Consider the following 25302-nt stretch of genomic DNA (forward strand, 5'->3'; position numbering starts at 1 on the left):
ATTATTTTATTTATTTAATTTATTTTATTTATTTTATTTATTTTATTTATTTTATTTATTTTATTTATTTTATTTATTTTATTTAGTTTGTTTAGTTTATTTATTTTATTTAGTTTATTTAGTTTATTTAGTTTATTTAGTTTATTTAGTTTATTTATTTTACTTATTTTATTTATTTTATTTAGTTTGGTTTAGTTTAGTTTAGTTTATTTGTTTTATCCAATACACAATAATACACAGTGAAGGATATAGAGAATATAGTGGAGAAGAAATATGAGATGTAGGAGAAACTATAGGGCAGGGGACGGAAGGCACTTTAGTGCGCTTATGTACGCCCCTTACTGACCTCTTAGGAAACTGGAGAGGTCAGCCATGGATAGTCTAAGGGTAAAATGTTGGATGTTAGGGGATGATACTACAAAGTCCAGTAATGAGTTCCACGCTTCGACAACCCGATTATTAAAGTCATCTTTTTTACAGTCAAGTTTGGAGCTGTTAATATTAAGTTTGAATCTGTTGTGTGCTCTTGTGTTGTTGTGGTTGAAGCTGAAGTAGTCTTTGACAGGGAGGACATTGCAGCATATGATCTTGTGGGCAATACTTAGATCATGTTTAACACTCCAGGCGTGTACGCACACATACTCATCTGGGCCACAACCAGGAAGAGGAGTGGGCCAAGGGGGCATTGGCACACATTGTAAAATGTACTTCTGGCAGTCCTCCGGTTATTGCCATGCATGGGCACATGCTGATCAGCAGGCTGGGGCGCATGGTCACGCTGCAAAATGGAAGACTAGTGTCCAGATGTATGCAGAGTAATGCAGGAGGACAAGACACCAGAATATATTGTGGCAGTTAAGGAACCAGATAAATGACGAAGACACATTAGTAGAAAACAATAGTTTACTCTTCAGTGCAAAATATCCTCTGCTTCAGTCTTCTATATGCAGGGACTTTACTTTAGCTATATTCAGCTTACTTACAAGTAGAGACTCAACCAATCCAGGTTTCTTCGTATCACGATCACTGGTCAATATTTAACTCACGCTCAAACTGCTCCAACCAGCCAACTCGCAACCACCACCATCAACAGCAAACAAGAGCAGACAGAAAGACAATCGTGGCGAAGTGGATTTGCATCTTATAGTGCCCTGGTCCAATCAGGTTGCAGTTCACACCCACACACGGCCCAACATTAACATACTTGCAGCCTACTTTTTACCTTCTATGGTAATACAGTGTCCCCTCAATTTTCGCGGGTTCGAACTTTGCAGAAAGTCTATACCACAGTTTTTCAAAAATATTAATTAAAAAATACTTTGCGGATTTTTTCCCTATACCACGGCTTTTCCCACCAGATGACGTCATATGTCATTGCCAAACTTTTGTCTGCCTTTAATAAATATTTTTTTTAATAAACTTTAATAAATAAACATGGTGAGTAATAATCTGAATGGCTGCTAAGGGATGGAAAATTGCAATTTAGGGGTTTAAAGTGTTAAGGGAAGGTTTGTGATACTGTTCATAGCCAAAAATAGTGTATTTACTTCCGCATCTCTACTTCGCAGAAATTCAACTTTCGCGGGCGGTCTCGGAACGCATCCCCCGCGAAAAGCGAGGGAACCCTGTACAATGAAATATCCCCCAGGATTGCTAATCCTGGCAACCAGCTCTTCCGGTTTCTGACATTGCTGCACGCACATAGGCCGGCTGATTGCCACATGCACTTGCGCACCAGAAAACCAGAAGAGGAACGAGCGATGCTGCAGGTCTCAGGCGACACCCGTGCCATCAGTTGGCCATGGTGGTCCTAGGCGTTTACCATGCGTTTGCCGGAGCTCAGCCCCCTCCTCCTGCTCTTAGCCCCCTTTCCATATGCCTCGTAATGGCCTTTCCTGCTCCGATGGGTTATCTTAATTAATAGCAGTTTAGCAGAGGGCTGGAGCGGAGATCCGAGTGACTAATTGCACGCCCTTGCTCAGCGCTGGGACCGGAGTCAGTGAAGGGAGAAATGGAGACCACAAGGAGAGGGAAACCAGAGAGCAGCCGCTGACCTCCTCAAGGGGACGTAGGTTGCCAGGAACCCTCACAGCTTCTTTGCAGGCCAGACATGTGCAGGAGCCTTCACAGCGTCTTGGGGGGCCTGGTGGAAAGAAAGGGCTCTGCTGTTGAGTTAATGGGAGGCCTGAGACAGCCCCCCCCCTTCTTCTCTGCCCACCCCCAGGCCACATTCACTCTGGCAGAAAGGAGGCCATCTCCTCCGCCTGGAACGGGTTTCTCTTTTGCCACCTGGACCCAGATCCTCTTGGGCCTCCTCTGGGGCAAGATGGTCAAAGGAAGCACGTTTACATAGGTGTGTGTGTATGTATGTAAGTATGTATGTACATATGTGTGTATGTATGTATGTACGTATGTATGTACATATGTGTGTGTGTATGTATGTATTGGATTTGTATGCCACCCGTCTCCAAGGACTTGGGGCGGTTCACAACATAATAAAAACAGTATACAATATCAAAGTCTAAAATCCAGTTAATATAATTAATTAATATAACTACTCTAAAAACCCTGGAACATTAAAAATCATTCATTCACATTCAACAAGCAGCATCCATCGTACTCGTCGCCTGGAAGCTACAGTCTCTTGAACCCAAGCCTGGCAGCATAGATAAGGAGCATGGAGGCAGTGCGAATCTCGGGGGGGGCTGATTCCAGGGGACTGGGGCCCCCACAGAGAAGGCTCTTCCCCTAGACCCCACCGAATGACATTGTCTAGGGTTGTCCTTTGTTTGCTAGATCAGGAGAGACCAGAAGTCGTTGCTCCTGCTGGACAAACGATCATCCATGTTGCTCTTTTGTTGGTAGCTTGGAAACACCAAAGCTGAAGTGGAGGCCACAAATGCCCTTCCCTGGTGTCTCTGGAGACGATCCAGTGTGAAGAAATGTGTCCATCAACCGCAGAAAGTGTCACCCAAAGATTTGCTCCCCTTCTCTGCTCTCTTGCAAGTTCGGGGGATGGACCAGAACTTGAGCAGTTTTGGGCCCTGGGTGAAGGCAGCCACGGAAGGAACCTGCAGCAGATCCAAGAACCCCCTTTTTATTTCTGAAACCCCTTCCTCTGAAAACCAGCAGGGGTGCAAGGGCCTGTGCGCGTTTTCTGCCACTGCAGATCAGAACAAACCCCGGGCATTTTGTGCTAAGACAATGAATGACGGAAGGCTTCGGTGATGTCCTAATTTTCTAGGCAGGAGGTTTTCTTCCTTGTAGGGGAGGAGAGGCCTGAATCACCTGGTTCTGATACTTCTCTAGCCTAGCCTGGACAATAGCCGGGCAGGACTGCAGCCCAAACACTGGCTAAGCAATGCAAGCCCCTCGGCTCTCTTCTTGCTGCAGGTAAACAGGGCAGTGCCTCCATCCTGCAGTTTTTCCATTCAACCTCGGGGGAGGGGGGGTTGTTTCCCCTCCCTGTTTTCTTTCTAGGGAAAAGATGGGGAAGATCTCTCACAAAGTTGCTGGTTTTTGCTGAAGGAATAAGAAGAATGGCTTCTGCTGGGCAGCCCCAAAACCACCTGGTGGCCTTCCATTCAACCTCTGCCATTGGAGGGCGAGGTCTGGGGCTCCCTCTGGTCAGCCCCAACCAGCTGTGTTCTTACAGCCCTCTGAACCCGGCATTCAGGCTCAGCCAGCGCGACTGGTGGGGAGGGGCAGGCAGCAGGGGGTCTGCAGAGCAGTGGGGGAGGGGCAGCGCAGCCACCCCAACACAGGGGGAAGGAAGGAGGATCAAAAATGCCCCCAAACTCCAATCACTCTGACAGCCTGGAGCAGGGGTAGGCAAAGTTGGCTCTTCTATGACATGTGGACTTCAACTCCCAGAATTCCTCAGCTGGCATGATCGGCTCAGGAATTCTGGGAGTTGAAGTCCACAAGCCATAGAGGAGCCCACTTGGCCCACCCCTGGTCTGGAGGATGGGTTGTTGGGAGGTTTTGACACAATACAGAAGGGCCAGATGTTTAACAGCAAGTCTCTCTCCGATGGGCTCCAGTGGGCTCCAGGCTGCAGCTCTTTTGCTCTGGCTGCTGCTGGTCCACTCTTCCCCCCTCCAGATGCAAGCAGAGCTGCCAAAGGGAGCCCGGTCAGTTGGTCTCGGGGCCGGACATTGCTTTGGGTTAGCAGAGACACCTGGCGCTCGACTCCCGAAGCCGCAGCTGCTCCAGGTGGCTGGGTTGGTGTGGGGTGGACTTATGCCCATGTGAACTAATTCAGCAGCTGAGGCTCTTTTTGTTAACGTGCGAGAATCGACCTGTCAAAGGCCCATTGTGAAGGGCTCCAGAAGAGGCCAATGAATCAGGGCGGACGTGGAGCTGAAAGCTTGACAATTACACAAGTGCGACCGAAGAGAATTACACAAGTGCTGAGAACAATGGTGGAGGACACGGGCAGAGGCGATGGGAGGTGCGGAGGCCCGTAATGGGAAATGGCTCGAAAGGTGATTAAACCCCCGCTGAAAAGCTCTCCTGGGTGATCTTATCGGGTCCCATTGAGTTCCAGGCATTGAAGGGAGGAGGTGAAGCGGCACTTCGGCTGTCGTCCTTCGGCCTCCGAGTCGGAGCTGGGTTTCTTTTTCAAAGCCACACGTGGTGCAGAGGTAGAAGGCTCTAAACGCGACCTCGTTATTTCAAAGGAGCCAGCTATTAAATCCCAAGGTGCAAAACGGAGACGTTTGCCGAGTTCAGTCGCAGCTGCGTCTTTGCCAGCCTGCAACGCTCTCCTAGCGCACAATCCCATTGATTGGTCCATTGTCTGTCTCAGCGCCTCGCATAGAACCGCTGGATTAGCAAGATCCCTCTGATCATGGAGCTAACAGGAAAATGCTCTGAAATAGATGTAGAGAAAACTTTTCCATTGATCAAACTCATCTTCTGAGCCATTCCTCCGCCTGCCCTCTTGACCCGCCCTCTGCAGCCAGAAGAGTTCGCCAATCTGAGGGACTCCATAGCGCATTTCAGGGAATATTTTGGGCCTGATGTGCAGACTCTGATGCCGGCCAGATAAGGTCAGCTTTCTTCAGCTCTGTGCCTCGATTGGTGGCCCTCCATTGACCCAAAGCCCATCTCTAGTGGTGGCCAGCAAGTAAGACCTCTCCTTGCCATCAGAGAGAACTGGTGCCCATTCAGTTCTTTGGGGAACTGCTCCTGTGACATGGTCTTCTCTTCTTCTCCTGGGACAATGGCCTCCTCTTTTAGGCCTCCTGGGGAGAGAAAAGTATCAAGGGGTCATTTGAGCCACCAAGTCCAGCAGGGCTCCCAGCAGCCCTCCAGACTGACACCTCCAACAGATGTCCCAGTGCAGTGTCCTTGCTGGACCAGATGATCTCCAACCTTAGTGATTTCTGACAGTCTCCAAGTGGATGAACAGTGCGGTCAGGCAGGAGGGAAAGCAATCTGAGGTTAGTTGGGGGAAAGATCAGAAGCAATATGAGAAAATTATTATTGTGTATTGGACAAAACAAACAAACAAATAAATAAAATATTATTTGACTGAAAGAGGAGTAGATGCTTCGAACAAACTCCCATCAGACGTGGTTGGTAAATCCACAGGAACTGAATGTAAACCTGCCTGGGATAAACATAGATCCATCCTAAGATAAAATGCAGGAAATAGCATAAGGGCAGACGAGATGGACCAGGAGGCCTTTTTCTGCCATCAATCTTCTATGTTTCTAACCTGCTTTTTGTTTCCATGTCAGATTCCTGATTCCCAAACGGCTGTTCTATTTCTGCAAGTGTTCGGTTCCAATGTACCACAGACACGCCTGGAACATTCTGAGCATTGGCAAGGGAGCATGTGTCACCGAACACCAGAAAATCTCTTTGGACTGCCATCCGGCACAAACAAAACACGACACCACCGCCATGATTCCTACATTTCCAAATGTTTGTCCCTCTGCGTTTCAGCACCTGGACAGCGACACGATGCCTAATTTGAAAGCCTTTTGTCCTTTGCCCAGGTGGTTCCTATTTTTAAGTCTCAAAGTAGGTGTCATTCTTCTCACTGGTTAATACTAAACTTTTCATTAAGACGGGAGACAGGATGAAGAAGAAAAACTCCGAAACTGAATGATACCTCCAAAGAATTGTTCTTTTGTGCCTGCTGTAACAAAAGCTTTACTAAGGAAAATGTATATATTTTTTCTCTCGCCTACATATTGGACTGTTCAACTTTCACTCTGTTTGACCTGCTTGGCCCGGCTCCTGGAGGGAAGTGAGCCAATCGCTCCTATTAGTAGCAAATAGAATATTTAATTCATTGAAGAGCTCTATTTTTCCTCCCTTTCCAGAGATCAGCCAGAATCCGGACGGCTGGAGAATCCATGGAGCCAGCCTCGTTTTGGAGCAGGCTTGTGTTTTACCACTATATATACCATTTATATATATTTGTTAGTTTGTCAGACATGTACAAGACAGCAGGTATAGGTATAAACATAAATATAAGCAAAGTAAGTACGTATAAATGAGGACAGCAGGACAGAAAGACAGGGAAACTAGGCACAATGGTGCACTTATGCACGCCCCTTACAGACCTCGTAGGAATGGGGCCAGGTCAACGGTAGACAGTCTAAGGTTAAAGTTTTTTTGGGGGGGAAGAACCACAGAGTCAGGCTGTGCATTTAAACACCCTGCCAGTCTGTCTTGCTACGTCACATGTTGGGTTTCCCCAACTAAGAGGGGAGGGGTGTCACATTCTCAGGCTGAGGCACATAGGCTTCAGTCAGGTCCTCCATTCTGGAGGGGAAATGCTGATTGCTGATTGGCTAGACTGTCTGGCAGCTCCCTCCTATAAAAGGGCTGCCTGTCAGATAAATAAAGGAATAAATGAAAGAGCTGTTGTTTGAAGCCTCTTCCATTCACCCTCCGCAGCAGGCCTGTTTTCTTAAATACCTTTTATAAAAGGATCCATAGCAGACGGAGTTTTATGCAACACACTAAGTCTAACAATGTCATTTGCAAACCACAGTAATTGGTTTGTAGAAATTAAGCCACAAATCTCATTATGATTTATTGGGTTGCACCAACACAGCAAGGAAAGCACCTTTTTCCATGCTGGAGAGGAAATTTAGCCCTTTTCTGTTTCTTCTCTGCAAAAGATTATTCTGGTAATCATGAAGCACAGCCAACAGCCTGTGAATTGTTGTGTAAATCTGTTTGGCTTTCTGGCAGCTGGTTTGCAGTCAGTTTAAGTCGCTTTTGGATGGAGAAAAGCAGGTTCAGAAAAGGTGTTGCTTGTTCTATGCAGATCTGCTCCAGTAACACATTCTATTTATTGCAGATTTGGTGCAGAAATTGACCGTCTGCTTTGATGGGACGCAGTCCTCCATTTTAGTGTTTGCCACAGTGAGACGTAAAAATTCTGGTCTGCCTGGCTGGCCAAGAGGACTTTTTCCTGCCCACTCAAGCACAGAAACCATTTGTCCCAACAGGAGCTTTTGTTGACGGCCTTCTTGTGGATGTAGACACAACCAACCGCAGCAAAACACCTTGGAGGCCAAGCGTTTAAGAGCAACGTCTGAAAGAAGACAGGTATCCAGGCCCCAAAGGTGCTTTTCTCCTTCTCATCTGAGAAGCTTCTTCAGTTCAGAATTGAGGAAGCTTCTTGAATGAGAAGGGAAACATCTTCAAAGGGAACAACCAGGAAGACCCGTTGCCTTGTGAAAAAGCACCTTTGGGACAACGATGGAGGCTGAGAGGCTCCAAAGACAGAGGGATCACTAGAAGCTACATTTTATGGACCTCTTGGAACAAGTCGAGCCTCCTTTCACTAGTCGACTGTGGTTATTTTTTGTGAAATTGTTTTAGAATTCATCATAAACGTGGCAGGAGAACTTCTTCTATTCCTCCTCTCCTTGACCAACGGTCCTTCCTGCTGCTCTCTTGGATCACTGAACCCCAAAATGCACAGCCTGGAGCAGCCAGATGCCCTTCTCGGTCTTAAGAACTCCGCAGCCCATCTCTGCTGGAGGCATCGTGGCTGCCAAAATCCTTCACACCTTCTCTCATTGGCTTCCCAGAACTCCAGAGCTTAGGAACTGGAAAACCCCTTTCCGAGGCTCATGGGGATAGACCCGGGCTTTGCAGGATCCATACCTTCCTAATTTTATAGGCTGACACACAAACCATACGTGCTTAGGATCTCAGCATGTTCTTCCTTGCAGCTCTACTGAACAAGTCAAGATTGAGCTTTGACAAGATGGAGAAATGATTGAACCAACCTAGCAGATGGTCAACTAGCCCAGCCCATTACGTGGAGGCCCCTGGGCTTCTGACCCAACATTCTCAGGCATTTGGGGTCTCCAGCAATGAATACAGAAGGAGAAAACCAGTAGTCTCCTCCCCACCCTGACCCTTTTTATTTTGGTATCAAGTGGCAGAAATTATCTTTATTAGAAAAATGAAATTTTTCATGTATTTACATTTTGTACATGTTGTTATACTTGGCACGTGTTTTCTGACAGTTATGTACATTTCAACATAGGCAAGCGCTCGGTCCCATCACTCCCTTAGCATCTTTCTCTCATTCTCTTCTTCCTCTTCACTTCATTATCATTAACAAAAATGAAAAATACAATACAATTTGAAGACAATAGTAGTCATTATATACTTTTTTTTCTATCAACAAAAGTTTAAAGCAAACATTTGTGGGTTTGTTTTTGTAGATATGTCTCAAAATATTCTTTTTATACAGTATTAAGTGCTTAGTCATGCATTTGGGTGTAAATATGCAGATGGAGATAAAACTGCCGTTCAGTGCACAGAACAGAGAAATAAACAAACAAAATTTTACCTGAATCCTGTGTCTATTTTAGACCAGCAGATCCAACGATCGATGTAAGGTTTTAAAGATGTCTACAGTTGTGGACGGACAGATTGTTCATTCATGACCCTTCGAGTGTCGGTGCATATTTTTAAATGGTTTTGAGTTTTAAAACCTGTCACTGTTGCTTTGTGTGCTGAGAATGCTTATGATCCATTTCCGACCGCCAACTCACACGATGTAGGTTAGCGGCTGGACGGCATCAATACCGAGTATTGATTCGGACATGTCATGGATCCTTCTAGTGGCCTCCAGGGACAGGGCTGCCGTATCAATTCTGGCTTTTAGTAACGGGAGTCCAATAAAGACTTCCTGTGCACTTAAACACCTACACCGGTGTGCATGTACATCTAAAATGCATAATACATGAAAGCAACAAGCAGGTGCTCGGGTACATGAGTATCCTACAAGGACGCTCACCAGGAGTCGTGCCTGCTCAGTGCTTCCTCTGAAGAAGCTGTAGGGCAAGCGCCTCCAGGAGCCCCGAGAAAGATGACCACAGGCTCCAAAGGACCAGAATGCACCGGAACCAAAGAGGTCGGAGCAGAACGAGTCACGGGAGTGAGTCTTCCTATCTGTTGAATACAATTTAGAGGGTGTGTAGGACAGAATCACCAAAGAACTCAATGGGTCCACTTGGATGGTATGGGGATGAGTGTATCAATTTGGGAGGCCACCTCCTGGGAGAACCTGCTGGCCGGGGACAAAAGTGGCCGCCACATCCTTCAAATATTACCAACAGAAAACACACAGAAATTGCTGCAATGTGGTGGCCTTGAGCTCAATTGACCCAACCAGACGTTTGTACATGAAATGGCGAATTGGTCAGCTTCCCATTCAGTTCTTTGCGGTGACTTTTCACCATCCCCTATACACTATGCCAATTGTATTCTGAAATGGTAAAACTCTTCTAGAATCTCCTCTGGCCCTCCCCAGATGTGCAAGGCATTGACCCCTAGTGTTTTTAAGAGCTCCAGGCCCTGCACATCTGGTGGGTGCCAGCTGAGGAGGGTGGCTTGATAGACGCCAATGCCTAAGCACTGTGGTCACCCTTCATTACACTTCTAATGCACTTAGCAGTACACGTAGAGCCAAGAGTTCTGTACATGATGGTTTAGGCCAGTGGTGGCGAACCTTTTTTCCCTCGGGTGCCGAAAGAGTGTGCGTGTGTGCTATCGGGCATGCCCGAGTGCCCACACCCATAATTCAATGCCTGGGAAGGGTGAAAACAATTTTCCCCACCCTCTGGAGGCCTCATGGAGGCAGGAAATGGCCTCTTTCCCCACTTCTGGTGGGCCCAGTAGGCTCCGGTTTTGCCCTCCCCAGGCTCCAAAGGTTTCCCTGGAGCCATGGGAGGGTAAAAACGCCCTCCCCAATTCCACTGGAGGCTCTCCGGAAGCCAAAAACGCCCTCCCAGAGCCTCTGTGAGAGCCAAAAATCAGATGGCCAGCACACACATACATGTTGGAGCTGAGCTAGGGCAACAGCTCGCATGCCAGCAGATATGGCTCCTTGTGTCACCTGTGGCCCCCGTGCCATAGATTCACCATCACTGCTTTAGGCAATTCTTTCTAGGAGAGGCAGGGTTGTGGGGGACAGTCCGATTTTGGGGTCACCACTGACTCCCTAGCAAAATTGGGCTTGCATTCCTTCGCAACAGAGGATTGAAAAAATTAAGATGCACACGTGACTTTGCCCAAATCTTCTCTTTTGCAGGAAGGGGGGGGGGCACTTGTTATGTGCACTTCTCACTTTATCTGCAAAATGCTCCATTTACCACTAAGCCGGCTGGAGATTTCTCTGCCCGTGTAGCGAGATGTACCAATTTGACATCCAAACACTTGAACCTCTGAGGAATTATTCTCTCAAGGATGCAACAGTAAACAGCGCTGGAAAGAAACTTTGGTGTGTGTGTGTGGAGGATATTACAACTATCTAATATGATTTATTGGATTTTCGAAGGCGGGAGCTTGGCTGTTATCGGAGCCGACCAGCTGTGTTTGCAGCAGATCAATGTAGGGCCTGGGTGCAGTTTCCCTTTCTGAACCCCTGGAGATTTCTCTTGGAAAAGACCCGGAGCCAGGACCGAGGAGACCCTGCCACCCAGGAACAATTTGGAGATCTTGACAGAAATGTTTAGCGGATGAATCGGGGGGGTTCCGCTCACTCTCTGCCCCAGGCCGTACACGGAGGCTTTCTTCAGACCTGAAACTTAGACGGCATAGACAAGCACGGCTTCACCAGGAGCGATTCCGCCTGAGACAAGATCCTAGGTAGCCTGAGGGAGGATGGAGGCCGTGAAAGGAAACCCAGGCAGTTCTCCCGGCACAGGAGCCTGGGAAAGAGCTGTGGGTTCAGCCACCCAAGGGGGTCACCCCGTTTCTCTTGCCAGCCCCCACCCCCAAGAGAGGACAATGTAAACATGGCTTTCCGGAGCTGCAGAAGTCTCGGGGTGACCACTGCAGCTCCCCAACCTTCCATTTTTCTTCGCTTCAACCCTGAGATGATTCTAATCCGCCTAGAGACACTTTCCGTGAGATGGGCGGCCATATAAATCCGGTAAATAAATAAATAAATCTATAGAGTATTGTTCTTCAGCAAAATGCTGACCTTCCTTGAAGAGAAAGCCAGCTGAAGGCCACGTGTCCAAGAGGACTCACTGACTCTTAAGCGGTCACCAGGGGACCCGAGCAAGAGGCTCAGAGTTGGGAGGGGCCTTGAAGGCCATCTAGTCCAACCCCCTGTTCAAGCAGGAGACTCCCGAGGGGCCTGTCCCCTTCAGCAGCGGTTGAGTGGGACCCTTTCCTGGTGGTTCTGACCCAGGCCCCTCTTTGCTCGTGTTTTCTCATCCCCCACCCGGCAACTGAGGTTGGAGCAGGAGGGCGGCCAAGGGGGGCCTGAAACCTTTCGGCTCCGTTCGCTTTTCTCTTCCTGCTTTTCGAGTTGAACTGACGTGTATTCTCACAGTGCAGGTGATCTAAGGTTGCCTTGAACGCGAGTGTGTGAATCCACCCCTGGACCAAACCTGGAGTGGGTCCCTAATTTAGGAAGACTTGGGTGAGGTTCCCCTGGCTACTCCAAGGCTACTAGATATGCAAGCTAGGTGCATATATTACAATATTTAAAATAAAACTTGTTCAGAGAAGTCGACGACGGTGCCAAACATACAGACAGATGATGGTGGTGGTGGTGATATTCTGGAAACACAGTCAGTGATTACGACGGAGCGGCTCCCAAGCTGGGTGAGACACGGAGCCCGTTCCATACACACACAACCGTTGGCCTTGGATATCAAGAAGTGGGCAGTCAAGGTGGACTTCCCCCAACACTGGAAGTTGCGGCTGTTTTAATGGAAGTGCCTGCCTGGTCTGTGGGTGATTTTGAATCGAGGTGAGGAGACACGAAGACAGATACTATTAAGCCCTGAGATCCCACCACTGACACACAAACACGCGACAACCGTAGGCGTTGAGTTGGATGATGAGGTCTACAAGCTGTGCAGACATATCTGCCCCGCGCACCAAAGCTGCAAAATGCCCTCCTGCCACAGGGATGAAGACCTTCTGGGCAGCAAAGAGGCCACAAACTGACCCGGCTACAGAATGAGCTGTGAAATGAAACAAAAGCGATGGGGCCACAGAAACCGACATCCAACAGGTCCAACCCGATGAGGAGTCCAGCACCTCCTCTTGTTTGGTGGTCCTGCTCCAAATCTGTTGGACCAAAAGAGGGGCACAGGGGGGTCTCCAGGCACTGTGGGGGCTGGAGGGAGAGCACAGCTTCAGGTAGAGGCTCCATGATTCACAAGCAGGGCTTCCAAAACCTTCTGAAAGCCTCCCCATGCCCTGATCTCCTGGCTTTCCATTGGAAACGTGGTCTTCCACTGGATCATACTGGGATCCACTCAACCATATTCCCATGACAGCAGCCTTGGCTTCTCTTCCTAGCCAGGTCTGTCCCTAAAGTTTTGCCCAAAAGGCCGTGACTTCCACAACCTCCCAAAATCTCTCCTCTCGCTAGATGAGCCTCCGACCCCCAAGGCCGCAATTGAGACGAGTCTCCCTGGCTGATGGCTGCCTTCACCCACAACTCCCACCCCAAAAGCCCCCACCGAGGGGCTTCCTTTCCACCGCCCTGATCCCACAAGGTCACACTGATTGACCTTTCCATTGGCTCAGGAATTCTGGGAGTCCACCAGTCATAGAAGAGCCAAGTTGGCCGACCCCTGGGCTGGTTTCTCTCTTCTCTCCCTGGCCAAGGAAAGGCCTGGATCTGCCGCTTGCGCAACACGAAACAGGATCAGCAAGAAGGAAGTTGTGGGGAGGGAAATGTGCAAACCGACGCTTAGCCTCACCCAAAAGAAGGCGGGGGGTCTCAACCGGCGGGGGTGGGGGGTGTCCTCACGTGCTAATTTGGGGGCGTGCACAACTGGCTCAACTTCGGAAGAATTAGGAGAGTAAATCCCAGGCTTCCACCAGGGCCACCTCTGCCACGGAGACCTTCCCCCGTCTGATGCCTCGGCCCAGGGCCTTCTGCAGATGGGCAGCGGGTCCAAGAAGGCCCCTCCCAGGGCACCTGGGCAACCCCTGGCCCAGCCTGCTCTGGAGCTGCACTGAGGGGTCTTTCTCTGCGACCAGAGCCGGAGGGGGTCACTGCCCTCCTTTCCTGAGATGAGCCCCCAGACCCCTCTTCTTCCCGGTTGGAGGCCCGGCGTGGGGCAGGTAGCCCACCTCAGCGGGGTCTCTCCTGGCTGCGGGATCCGGTGGGGTGGGGGGGTGGGGGGAGGGGGGAGGAGCCCGAGGGGGGGGAACTGCAGCTGGCTCTCTACAAGACACAGACAGATGAAGACAACATTGATTCCGTTCACGGGCCCTGAGGTTTCGTTTTTGTTTTTTTGTTTCTTTTTTTTGTGTTTTTTGCTATCTTTTGTCTGTGTTGAAAAATAAATATGAGGCTAAATCATAGAGCTATAGCGATATATAGTTTGTCTGTTTAGAAAACGACTATCTTCCTAACCTCTTGGATGAGTCTTACCACGGTAAGTGTGCAAACGCATTCTTAAACTTGCTTTTTTTTTTGTTTTGTTTAGCATTTGTTCTGTGTCAAAGTACATGCATACCATATTGCTTATTCTCTGTTAAAAAATAAAATCTTGGGGGAGGGGGGGAGAATTACAGGGGGCGAAAGTGCTAGGAGGACGGAGTCCAACCGACAGGGCAAAAGAACCATCCGGGTAGAAAAACAACATAGTTGCCAACAGGGGGCGCCACTTTTTTCCCAATGTGGCCTCTGGTGTCCTGCTTTCAACCATCCCGGGGGAGGGGGAGGGGGCGAATCTGCTCTGCAGATCGGCCGTCCGTTGCATGGCTATTCCTTTGGATCGAGAATTGGAACTCTACTTGGGGCAGATTTTTTGCCAAACTTAATTGACGGGGGCTGGAGAGGGGGGGAGAGGGAACCATGGATAGAGTAGTCCGCGCAGCGTCCCCTGGGCGGTGGGCTGTCCTTCCCATGGCCTCTCCCTGCTTTCTGGTGGAACTAAGCACATGAGGATGGGATCTACGCAAGGCAACCGGTCTCTTCCTGCTCCTCCTCCAACGCTCTGCTAAGGGCTGCCCCCTTTGGCCTCCGGCCACTATGTCCCCCTAGAGGTCAGTGCTAAACGTCTGACTCCAGGCTGGGGATCTTCTTATAGACCCGTCTGTCGCTGCAGGAGTTTAGCCCTCGCGGAGCCGAGTACAGGCTGTTCTGAGTGGCCGCGTAAGGCATCCCGTGCTCCGAAGCGCACCCGTCGTTGTAGACCCGGCCGTCTCTGGAACAGTACGAGGCCGCCGATTTCACTGACGACCGGGAGACGCTGTCATAGGCCGGCTGTCTGTGGAGGCCGGTGGGACTCGGGGCCAGGACCAAGTGGGGGTCATCACAATAAGAACGCAGAAAAGGGTTCTCGGCCGAGCACTCCAGGTACAGCGACTTGAGCCTCTTACCGTCATCCAGCGTGCGGGAGAAGAGCGGGAGCTTGCCGCTCGAGTGTTTGCTTTGGGGGGCCCTGAAGAGGGTGGCGTAGGGTCCCCCTTCCAGGAGCCTCTCCTTCTCCTTCAGGCTGATGCTGCGGGCCGTTCTGCTCCCGTTGCCGTCCCGATGCTTGCCGAAGAGGTTGTCGAATGACCGCTGCCTGCTGATTGGCAGCTTGCTCTTCCGGGCCGGCTGGCTCTTCTCCTCCTGGGCCCAGTTCTGCTGGCGTGGCTCTTCCCGGGGCCTGGAGTTGGCCGGGCTCTGTAACATCTGGCCCTCCTCGATGTCATAGAGGCTGCCCATCCGCACGCAGGCACCGCACCGGTAGGGTGACCGACTCAAGTAATGCCCCGCGTAACTGGGCAGGCTGGTCAGGCAGCTCCGGCAATGCGTGGCCTTCTGCTGGTACCGCTCGTTCGCTTCGCCATAGGCCACATTCTTGTCTTTTGTGCCGTAGTGCTTTGCAAAGAGCTTGTACTGGCCGTTGCTTGGAAGACTTTCCTCGTTGGTCAAGGGGATCTGGTTGCTCTGCTCGGGCGCCCGGAAGCTGTCGTTGCGATCCTGATACAGGTTGGAAAAGTCCGCCGACTCAGGAAGGATAATGGTCTCCACGTACTCGGGGGGGACGTCGAGGTGGAAACTGTGCTGTTTGTCTGCCTCGATGATGTAGATCTTGTCCCGGGGCAAAGACTGCTTGCTCTTCAGGTAGGTCAATTCCACCTCGCTGCAATCCTTGGGATACTTCGAGGCAGGCCTCTTCTTGGCGTTGTCCTTGGCCTTGGGGGCTTTGCTGTTGCTCTCCCCGTCCACATGGCCGGCGGCTCTGCTGGAGGAGTCGGAGACATCCGAGTGGACGTCTTCCGGGAGGTACCGGGGGCCTTTCAGGGAGTGCCGCTGGCTCCCTCCTGTGCCGTCGTCCCTCTGAGGGCCGTGACTCTGCCGGAGGGAGTCTTGGCGCAGAGATTCCAGCGATTTCCTCCACAGCTGCCTCGGGCGGGAGTTCTCCTTGGCCTCGGCCGCCATGGACACCTCCACCGTGTTTGGGTTGGACTCGTGCAGCGTCAGGGGGTGCGGCCCTTGGAAGACGTAGTTGTTGAGGTTATCCGGGTGGCGGTTTGCGGGGAAGGCCTGCAGCTCGTTCGCATTGTCGCTGAAGATGTTCTCCTTGGGGGTCAGAGGGCGGTTGTTGTCCGCGAAGATGAAGCTGCCCTTTTCCATCATCAGGTCCATCATCAACGATCCACGGCGGATGAATTCAGCTGCCCTTTGTGGGGAGTTGATCCGCCCGGGGTTCACGTTGGTCATATTCTTGGCCGTCTGCAGGAGCTTCAACATGTTGGTCTGGGAACTGGTAAGGGTGAAGTGGGGGGATTTTTTCTTCTCCTCGATGTGGACCCCATGGATGCAACTGTAGATACCCTGCAGGGGAAGAAACGGGGAAGAGACGCCGGGTTTAGTCTCCAATCCTTCGGAGGAAGCATTTCCTACGTGGCGCCCTTGGAAGCCTCATTTAATGCACATTTGAAAACAGTGTGTGTGTGAACTGTGCCATTGTAAGCTTGGTGCAGAGTTTTCATCATGAGGGGGTGGCTCAACTTAAGTAAACTGACTCTTCACAATGACCAAGAATTAAAGAATTAAACCCAGAGAGGAATGGAAATCTGGTACCATGAGATGGGGAGTCCAGGAGAAAAGATGGAAAGAAAACTCCCCCCATATTGTCTATTGTGAGGGCTCCTTGTCCACCTCAGGTCACGTCAGATTCTGAGGAGGATGAGCCAGGCCCCTCTGGAGACCCTGGGCCAGGGGGGGTGTCAGCTGATGCAGAGAGCGAGCATGAAAGTGACCCGAGTGACCCTGAGGAACCACTAGATGGGGCGGATGTGACAATGGGCGAGTGGTCCTAGTCAGAGGATGAGGAAGGCACAGGAGTTCATTGTTTCGTTGACGGGTCCCGTCAACGAAACAATGCCACTTGGCGGGACCCAGGAGAAGAGCCTTCTCTGTGGCGGCCCCGGCCCTCTGGAACCATCTCCCCCCAGAGATTAGAACTGCCCCTACCCTCCTTGCCTTTCGTAAGCTACTCAAAACCCACCTCTGCCGCCAGGCATGGGGGAATTAAGACTTCTTCTCCCCCTAGGCTGATACAACTGTATGTATGGTATGTTTGTACGTATTTATTTATTTATTTATTTATTTATTACTTAGATTTGTATGCCGCCCCTCTCCGAAGACTCGGGGCGGCATATGCTGGTTTTATATATTAAGGGGTTTTAAGTTAGTTTTTAGTATTGGATTTTTACTGTACATTGTTCATGACTGTTGTTAGCCGCCCCGAGTTTTCGGAGAGGGGCGGCATATAAATCCAATAAATGAAATGAAATGAGGAAGACATGAGAGGGGAAAGTCAGTGGATTGACCCTCGCTATAGGAGACTGTTGAGAAGGCGAGAGGAGTTACATAGTATGAAAGGTATTAGCTTACAGCCTTAGTCTCTTTAGGGTGTGATGTCACTTCCAGGCAGTATAAAGGCAAAGGATTGTGAGAAATGGGGTGTGGGGATTCAACGTTCAATGAAAGAGATGTGAGACTGGGGGTGTGTGATTGAACAAGGCTTCAAAACCATGATTTCTGCCTCAATAAAAGACCTTCTCTGCTGGATGTTTGTTGACTGGGACTTTGGTGAGTACATTCATATGCCTTAATGATGAATGGACTTGTTATCTAAGGAATGCTGATTAGGTCTTTCCCACACATTGTTTATGTTTAGCTCCAAAGAAAATAACTCCTTTTCCCTTGATGTTTAAAATCTGCCTTTTGTTTTGTGTCCTTATATCAATAAAGAGTTTGATTTATTCATAAAAGAAAGGATTTTTGAGTGGGTGGGGTCGCCCGAACATTGTCCATCTCCAAGAATTTCTGCATAGCAATATCTCTACTCAGAAGTAACTAGCTACATAACTACATCATCACTCCTAACCAGCCCCTGTGGCTTCCTGGTGGCTTGGCTGCTTCTCCCAACTGAGTGTGTGGGATGAAGCCATAAAGCCAGACAGGTCCTGGATACACCCTAGGAAATTCCTCAATGCCGCAGGGGGGAAAAGGCGGGTTCTGCTTGAGTGACACAACGCTTGAAGTCTTCCTTCCTTGTTCTGGGATAATTAACTCTGCAGCTGAGCAGCTCCGTCCAATTATTTCTATATAATTTTTGACAAGAACAGAACTGCAGAGTCAATTAACCAATTGAAGGACACCAACCCAGGCACTGCTCTGAGTTTAAGACAACCAGCATTTAAGCCAAAATTATTTGGAAGGAGGAGCGTTTAAAAGTGTTTAAAAAAAACCAACCAACCCCAACCAGTGTGCATTCCAGTCCCCCCATTAGCAGATGCTAATTAATTGGGAAGATCGGCCCACGGTTCTCTGCTGCGGAATACGGGAACATTCAAGATGAACTGGCAGCTCTGAGGTCCAGGAATGAAATCCACACCTGCCCCTCCCGCCCCCTTGGCTGGGACACCTCCCAGGTTGGACCTGTGCCCTCCTTTTGTTCTTCCTCTTTTGCCCACACAATCTGAAGTTAGTTGGGAGAAAGAGTGGGCCTTCTCCGGGTCCCGTCAACTAAACAATGTCGTTTGGCGGGACCCAGGGGAAGAGCCTTCTCTGTGGCGGCCCCGGCCCTCTGGAACCAACTCCCCCCAGAGATTAGAATAGCCCCCACCCTTCTTGCCTTTCGTAAGCTACTTAAAACCCACCTCTGTCGTCAGGCATGGGGGAACTGAGATATTCTTTCCCCCTAGGCTTCCACAATTTATGTATGGTACGTTTGTATGTATGATTGGTTTTAAAATAAGGGTTTTTAGCTGCTTTAGTATTGGATTGTCGCCTGTTGTTTTTACCACTGTTGTTAGCCGCCCCGAGTCTACGGAGAGGGGCGGCATACAAATCCAATAAAATGAAATGAAATGAAATGAAAAAGCAACATGAGAAAATATTATTTGACTGAAAGAGTCATAGATCCTTGGAATAAACTTCCAGCAGATGTGGTTGGTCAATCCACAGGAACTGAATTGAAACCTGCCTGGGATAAACATAGATCCATCCTAAGATAAAATACAGAAAATAAGGGCAGACTGGATTGACCACAAGGTCTTTTTCTGCCATCAATCTTCTAGGTTTCTAGGTTTCTATTTCCTGAAGAATCCCTTGCGCCCCGTAAGGATGAGCTCCCTTCGCGCATGACCTTCAACAGAGCTTCGACAGAGCCACGGCAGGTAAGTGGTGGCTACAACTGCCTTCATCCCATCCTCCTCATCCTCAGGGGGCGAGAGAGTCCCTTCTTGCCTGCTCCCGGCTGCCTTTGCAAAAGGGCAAGGAGGTTAAGCCGCCCTCCTGCCCCCTTTGGACCCTGGCCGTCCCGGGGCCCTGCCCCCACTCACCCTGCTGATGGAGAAGAGCAGCCCCGGCCGGTCAGAGAACATCCCCGTGAAGCAGAAGCGGAGCTTCCAGTAGAAGAGGTGCTCCCACACGAAGGTGATCAGGCTCAGCCCCATGGCGGCCGCCAGCATGTAGAACACGCCGGCCATGTTGTCGATGTCCAGCTGGCTGCTCATGACCTCATTCTTCTCATTGTGGCAAATGCCGGTCAGCCAGAGGGTCTCCAGCTCCTCCATTTCCCCTGGGGAGAAAGGCCAGCGGAGGGTCAGGGAGGCGGACCGCCAAAGCAGGAGGGGGGCACGAGGCAGTGGTGGGATCCTGCCGGCTCTGGCGCATGAGTGTGGAATCAAGCACCATGTCGCTTCCTGCACCTCTGCAAGTAGCAAAATCTCACACCTGCAGGCGTGTTTGGGTGAGGGGTTTTGCTTCCCTGCATGTGAGGATGGAAAGAAAAGGTGCCCCCACCTGCACCCCCAGGGAAGGGCTTGCTCTCTGTACAGGTGTGGGGAGCAGAATTGTGCTCGATCCCGCACCGGAGTCATGCAGCTGTGCGCAATCAACTCTACCGGCAGGAGCCCAGCCCTGGAGTGAGAGTCCCACTGAGTTCGAAGGCCCCGTAAAGGGGTGGGGCCAGCCAGCCTCCCCCTCCCCAGGGGTCATTCTTTTAGGGGGGACTCCTTCAGGGAAATCTCCCCGACTGAGCCAGCTTCATCACCTGTGAAGTCCTACAGGGCTCCGGGCCAGACTTTTTACGGGGCCGCCTGCCACGCCCCTCCCACAGACCAATGAGAGCACACAGGGCTGGCCTTCCCCCAGGTCCCGTCCACTAAGCAATGTAGGACCACAGGGGAGGGCCTTTTCTGTGGCTGCCCAGCCCTATGGAATCAACTTCCCTCCCCGATGGGGGGGGCTGTTTCCTGCTTCCTGATCTTGTCCGTGCAGAGACCGCCTCCCTTCTCCCGGCCCCACAGAAGGCGCCCCCCTCACCGTCTCCCACAAACTGCAGCAGTGCCAGGTCGATGGCCCTCTTCCAGGGGGAGCCCTTCTGCAGGGCGATGCCGTAGCCCGTGGTGGCGAAGATGTAGCCGCTGCCGATGGTCACCAGCTTGCAGCCTTCATCCCGGCCGGCCTTGTAGTTCAGCACTGCCGCGTCGTAGATGAAGGCGTCCAGCTTCCTGGAACACAAAGAAGGGGAGCTCAGCTGATGGGCCGTCAGTCTTCTCTGCTTCTATGTCTCTATGCCCTCTCCTCTCCACTCTCTCCTTCCTCCGGTTTATCCCGGCCCATCCAGACAAACTCCCCAGGCGTGACCTGCCCAGTGGTCAGAGGGAGGATCTGCAGCCTGACCACAAAATGACTCTGCAGAGGCACAAAGCCTCGTTTCCAGCGAAGACCCCCAGGGGCAAACAGGCTCCGTCTGGTGACTCTTGTGGGAACAATCGGGGACGGAGCCTGGGGGGCTGCTTTCCTCTCATTTGGTTTGGGTCAAAAGCTGTGGACTGCCCTTCCCAGCCCCCTCCCTCCAAAACAATCAGCCTACAACACACTAAATTCGCCGGTAGAATTATGAGCCATCAGAACGCTTGATAAACACACAGCAACGAATGCACCATTTTCCAAACGGAAGCAGCCTGCTCCTGGGGGGGATCTTGGGGGACACCCCCCCCTCCCCAGGTCACAGAGCAAACTTCTGTGTGCTGCTGTCCCGGGCAAAAGAAAATACACGGCATGGGGCTTTGCTTCTAGGGTTCCATGAAGAGAGAGGCCGGTCTGGCTTGAGGAGGCCAGCTCCTCGGCCCGGTCGCAGCCGCCCATCCGCCATTCCCTGCAGCCTCGTCCGCTGCTCTGCGTGGATTTTATGACCTGTTTCTTTTTGTTCTTGCTTCGTGCACCTGACTGCGAGCTCAGGCTGGGCCGGGCGTGATTGACCATTCCCCCCATGAATAATAACCAAGGCCTGCCCTTCTAGATGTCCGCGGCACACAATAAAACACTCGTGTCCTCTCCCCCCCCCCCCAGCCTTTCTCAGAGTGGGCAAACTGCCCCTTGGCCAGACAGGGCTGCCATTCCCTACACACACACACACACACAGGCGTATACACACACACACACTCTGTGCGGGGGCTGCTTCCTCCCCCGGACACGATTTTTGGTTCCCGCATCCGTAACTCAAAATAGAGGCTGCGCTGTCACTTGCACGAAGCGTCATGTCTCAGCGAGGGAAGACTCATCACCCCCTTAACGACACTTGACAGCGAATAAAACACCAACGTGAATTTCCACAATGGGGGGGAGGGGGGAGGGAGGCGGCATCAGAGATTTTCCCCTCCAAAGCCCCAGAAAGAAAAGGGAGGACGCGCAGAATTTGGAAACAGGGGGATCTGGGAGCAGGAGACGGGAGAGGGGCCTCATCTCTCGGGTGGGTTCAGCAACAGAGCTCCAGGCGGGAGGGAGGGTCCGTCCCCCTTAGTGAAGCCCCCAGGACCGGAGGCCGTCCATCTGCAAGGGCCATGGTGGCGGAGGGGTTAGGGGGCAGAAGTGCAGGCAAAGCTGCCTCCCCACTGCCAGGGGTTTAGCCCGACTGGCTCCAGGTGGACTCAGCCTTCCCCCCTTCCCAGGTAGGTAGAATGGGGCCCCAGATTGTTGGGGGCAAGAGGCGGATTCTGTCAACCGCTGAGAGGGGGCTGGAAAAGCCCCAGGAAGCGGCACATAGATCCAAGGGCGAAGACTGTCTTCAAGCAGCCGTTTGCTTGGTCAGGTCAGGACAAGGGTCTCGGACGAGGGGGAAAACTCCCCAAAGAAAAGGTTGCGCAACCTCGGCAGCTTGGAGATGGTGGGGACACATGGTCAAACTGCCGTCAACACATCGGCTCCCTTGGCGTTTCTTCACCTGCCAAGAGCCGAGGCTTGAAGGGATAACACGGTGCAGATGCTGGGGATGTGGTGCTTCTCTCGCCATCCCTCTACAGCTCCCTCCCCTCCCCTCCCCTCCTCCCCTCCCCTTCTTCGGGATCAACCCCCAACTGCTCTGGAGCTGGCAGCCAAAGCGGGCGGCATATTGATCACCAAATCATGGGACATGACAGGCGATTTGCACCGTCTGCTCAAGGCAGCGTCCATCAGCAGATGGGGATGGCCAGAGATGGTCAATCCAGAAAGAGTGGGGGGAGCAGAAGGAGGGAGGAGGGGGCAGCTGGGGCCGTAAAGGTGCTGGGGAGGCCTCCGACCCCCCTGGCAGGAAGAATCCTCCCCGGAGAATCCCTAGCAGCCCCTGAGAAGGGAGAAGGACCCTCACCCCTTCGGTAGCAGGACTGCAATCCACCCAGGCCTTCCAGGAGTAGCAGGGGGGAGAAGCAGGGGGGCAATGGCAGGAGGGGCCCAGGGAGGCTCAGCCATGGGCCCCCAACAACCTGCCCACGACCAAGAGACAGACAACCGCTTCCGTGGGGTGGGTGGGCGTGCATCACACAACTGCAGAGATGGGGAAGGTCCCCCCAACGCTTCCCTCCAGTCGTTCTAGGGCAGAGGAAGGCCAAGCGGACCTCAACTCCCAGAATTCCTCAGCTAGCGTGATTGGCTCAGGAATTCTGGGAGTTGAGGTCCATACGTCCTAGAAGAGCCCATTTGACCTACCCCAGTCCCAGGGGGCTCCTGCCCCCATCCTCAACCCCAGGGGGTGACTCCTCCACGTGGGGTAAGTGAGGATGCCTCCTGGGGGTCTCTGCAGGCTCGAGTTGGGGGCCCCTCTGCAGGGAAGCCCAGGCGAAGGGGCAGAGCCATGGAGACGCCCCCCTCCCCTCCCCTCCCCTCTGGGGTGCCCCACCTACCCCGTTTTCAAGCTGACCAAGGCGTCCTCCACGCCCTTCTGGTTGTACTTCACCATGTACGCGTGCATCTCCTTGTAGTTGTTGCGGATGTTCCTCTCGGTGCTTCCGTTGGGGACGGTGCCGAACCGGAACGGAGGGGAGTAGGCGTAGGGCTGCTGGAACTGGGGGAGGGAGGGGGAGGGGGAGGAGGCCTTGGAGGTCAGGCCTCGCCCTCCCCACAGCCCCGGCTGGGGAAGAGCAGACCCCCAACCCAGGAAGACCCCTCACCCACGCACACCCCTCTGCCTGCCTGCCTGCCTGCCGCCACTCCACCGGCCATCCTCCAGCCCCCAACCCCCAACCCCCCAGGCCTCTTCGGGCGCATCTCACAGAGAGGAGACACACATTCAATTAGTGTATTGATCCGAGCCGCCTTCATCCCCAGACTCCGGCAGGAGTCACAGAAGTTCAGCTGAAGCTTCCAGAATTCTGCCTAGCACCCACCCCCCCAGGCCCAGGGAAGCACATGGCCGAGGTGCCCATGCAACAAAAATGTATGCATTTTGCGCCGCCCCGAGTCTTTGGAGAAGGGCGGCATACAAATCTAATTAATAATAATAATAATATTAGTAGTAGTGGATATTGAAAGACAATGCAGGGCCTCCTGCATCAGCCACGGCCCCAGTGTGGTAGTAAACCTTTGGGTAGCCCCTCCCTGTGTAGGACCAATGTGGGAGTCAATTAGGGGTGTGGAATACGGGGGGGGATACGGGAGTGGGAAATGTATGAAAATGCTTCGTTCTGTACTAGCAAACTACCCTAGAGACACGGGGACTGTTTCCCACGCTCTCTCTGGTCTCAGTGTGCAGACTGACCTTCTCTTTTTATCTTGTTTAAAATAAGGGTGGGTGGGGGTGTTTCCCTTTTATTCTCTTGGTCTCCTGACCTTCTTCCACCAGTGCAGCCAAAGGCCCCGGAGGCCAAAGGGGGGGAGGGAGAGAGAAAGTGCCCCACTGACCTTCTTGTCGCTCAGCCCCGTCACTTGGTCCACAAACTCCTCCTGGATCATGAAGGCAGCCAGGTTGGCGGTGTAGCTGGCCAGGAAGATGACCGCGAAGAAGGCCCAGACGGAGACCATGATCTTGCTGGTGGTGCCTTTCGGGTTCTGCACCGGCACGGAGTTGTTGAACACCAGGCCCCACAGGAGCCACACGGCCTTCCCGATGGTGAAGGAGGGCCCGTGAGCGTCTGGGGGGGGATGAAGGGGAGGGAGGGGAGCTTAGGGGTCGCTCCATGCAACCCACACAGCCGCCAGACCATTCCCAGCTTCCTTCGCCTGCGACCGGGTTTCCCAGCAGGCCAGAAGCCCTGACCGCAGCAGGGCCCATAACCTTCTCTGCCCCACGGAGGGCTTGCTGCTGCTGCTGAGCCCCTGTTGTGCCCTCCTGCTCCTCATCTAGAGTGGGGCCAAGAGCCCTCTCAAAAACTACTCTGAGAATAAGCAGCTCAGGCCAGGAGCCCATTCCAGCCGGACTGCTCTTGACCCTGGAGGATCCACTGATCCACTCTTGAACCTGGAGGATCCACCAAGCCACCGGGCCTCCGTTTCTTCCTGCCCCCAGGGCTGGCACAGGTGAAGAAGGTTGGGAAGCCTCCCAGATGGGGCACCCCTCGCCCAGGTGAAGAGCATGGGCAGAGCACCCTGCAAGTGACCCACAGGGGCAGAAATGGGCTACCTTTCCCCTGGGCCAGGTTGCGGTTGTAGCCCACGGGGCTGAAGTACTCGAAGATGAAGACGGCGATGGCCGACACCATCAGGAGCATGACAAACATCATCACCCAGACGGAGGCGCTGAAGGGCTCTGCAACGAGAAAAGGCCCCCGTGGAGAAGCCTCTCTATGGCCATGAGACACCCCCCCCCCAGCTGCCAGCCCTCCCCTCCTGCCCCCCACTCACCCCACCCCCGTTGCCTCGCTGGAGGAGATCCCTCTGCAGGAGCCGAGCGGCAGCTGCCCCTCCAATCACACAGCCACGTCGGCTGAGCCGCAATGCAGACGGACGAGCGGCAAACACGGGGGGAGGGGGCAGTTCCAGAGGGCCCGGAAGGCCTCTGCGGCCAGAGCAGCCCACCCCCACCCTGCCAAGCAACTTCAGGGGAGGGGCTGCCGGCTCAG

The 25302-nt window shown here is 52.3% G+C and overlaps 1 protein-coding gene across 1 annotated transcript in view; it reads right to left on the reverse strand.

Annotated features, from left to right (window-relative positions):
• Nucleotides 1-13828: 13828 nt before the first annotated feature.
• GRIN2A (glutamate ionotropic receptor NMDA type subunit 2A) overlaps nt 13829-25302 on the reverse strand; it is a 60535-nt gene continuing 49061 nt past the window's right edge. The window contains exons 7-12 of the mRNA XM_070760251.1: nt 24864-24989; nt 24146-24375; nt 23149-23309; nt 20309-20496; nt 19324-19562; nt 13829-16303 (exon numbers count right to left, since the gene is read on the reverse strand). Of these exons, the coding sequence (XP_070616352.1) occupies nt 14528-16303; nt 19324-19562; nt 20309-20496; nt 23149-23309; nt 24146-24375; nt 24864-24989 (2720 nt within the window). The 3' untranslated portion in view covers nt 13829-14527. The remainder of the gene's footprint in view (nt 16304-19323; nt 19563-20308; nt 20497-23148; nt 23310-24145; nt 24376-24863; nt 24990-25302) is intronic.

This window comes from Erythrolamprus reginae, chromosome 9 (genome assembly GCF_031021105.1).
Source record: "Erythrolamprus reginae isolate rEryReg1 chromosome 9, rEryReg1.hap1, whole genome shotgun sequence".
In the NCBI taxonomy this organism is placed as follows: Eukaryota; Metazoa; Chordata; class Lepidosauria; order Squamata; family Dipsadidae; genus Erythrolamprus; species Erythrolamprus reginae.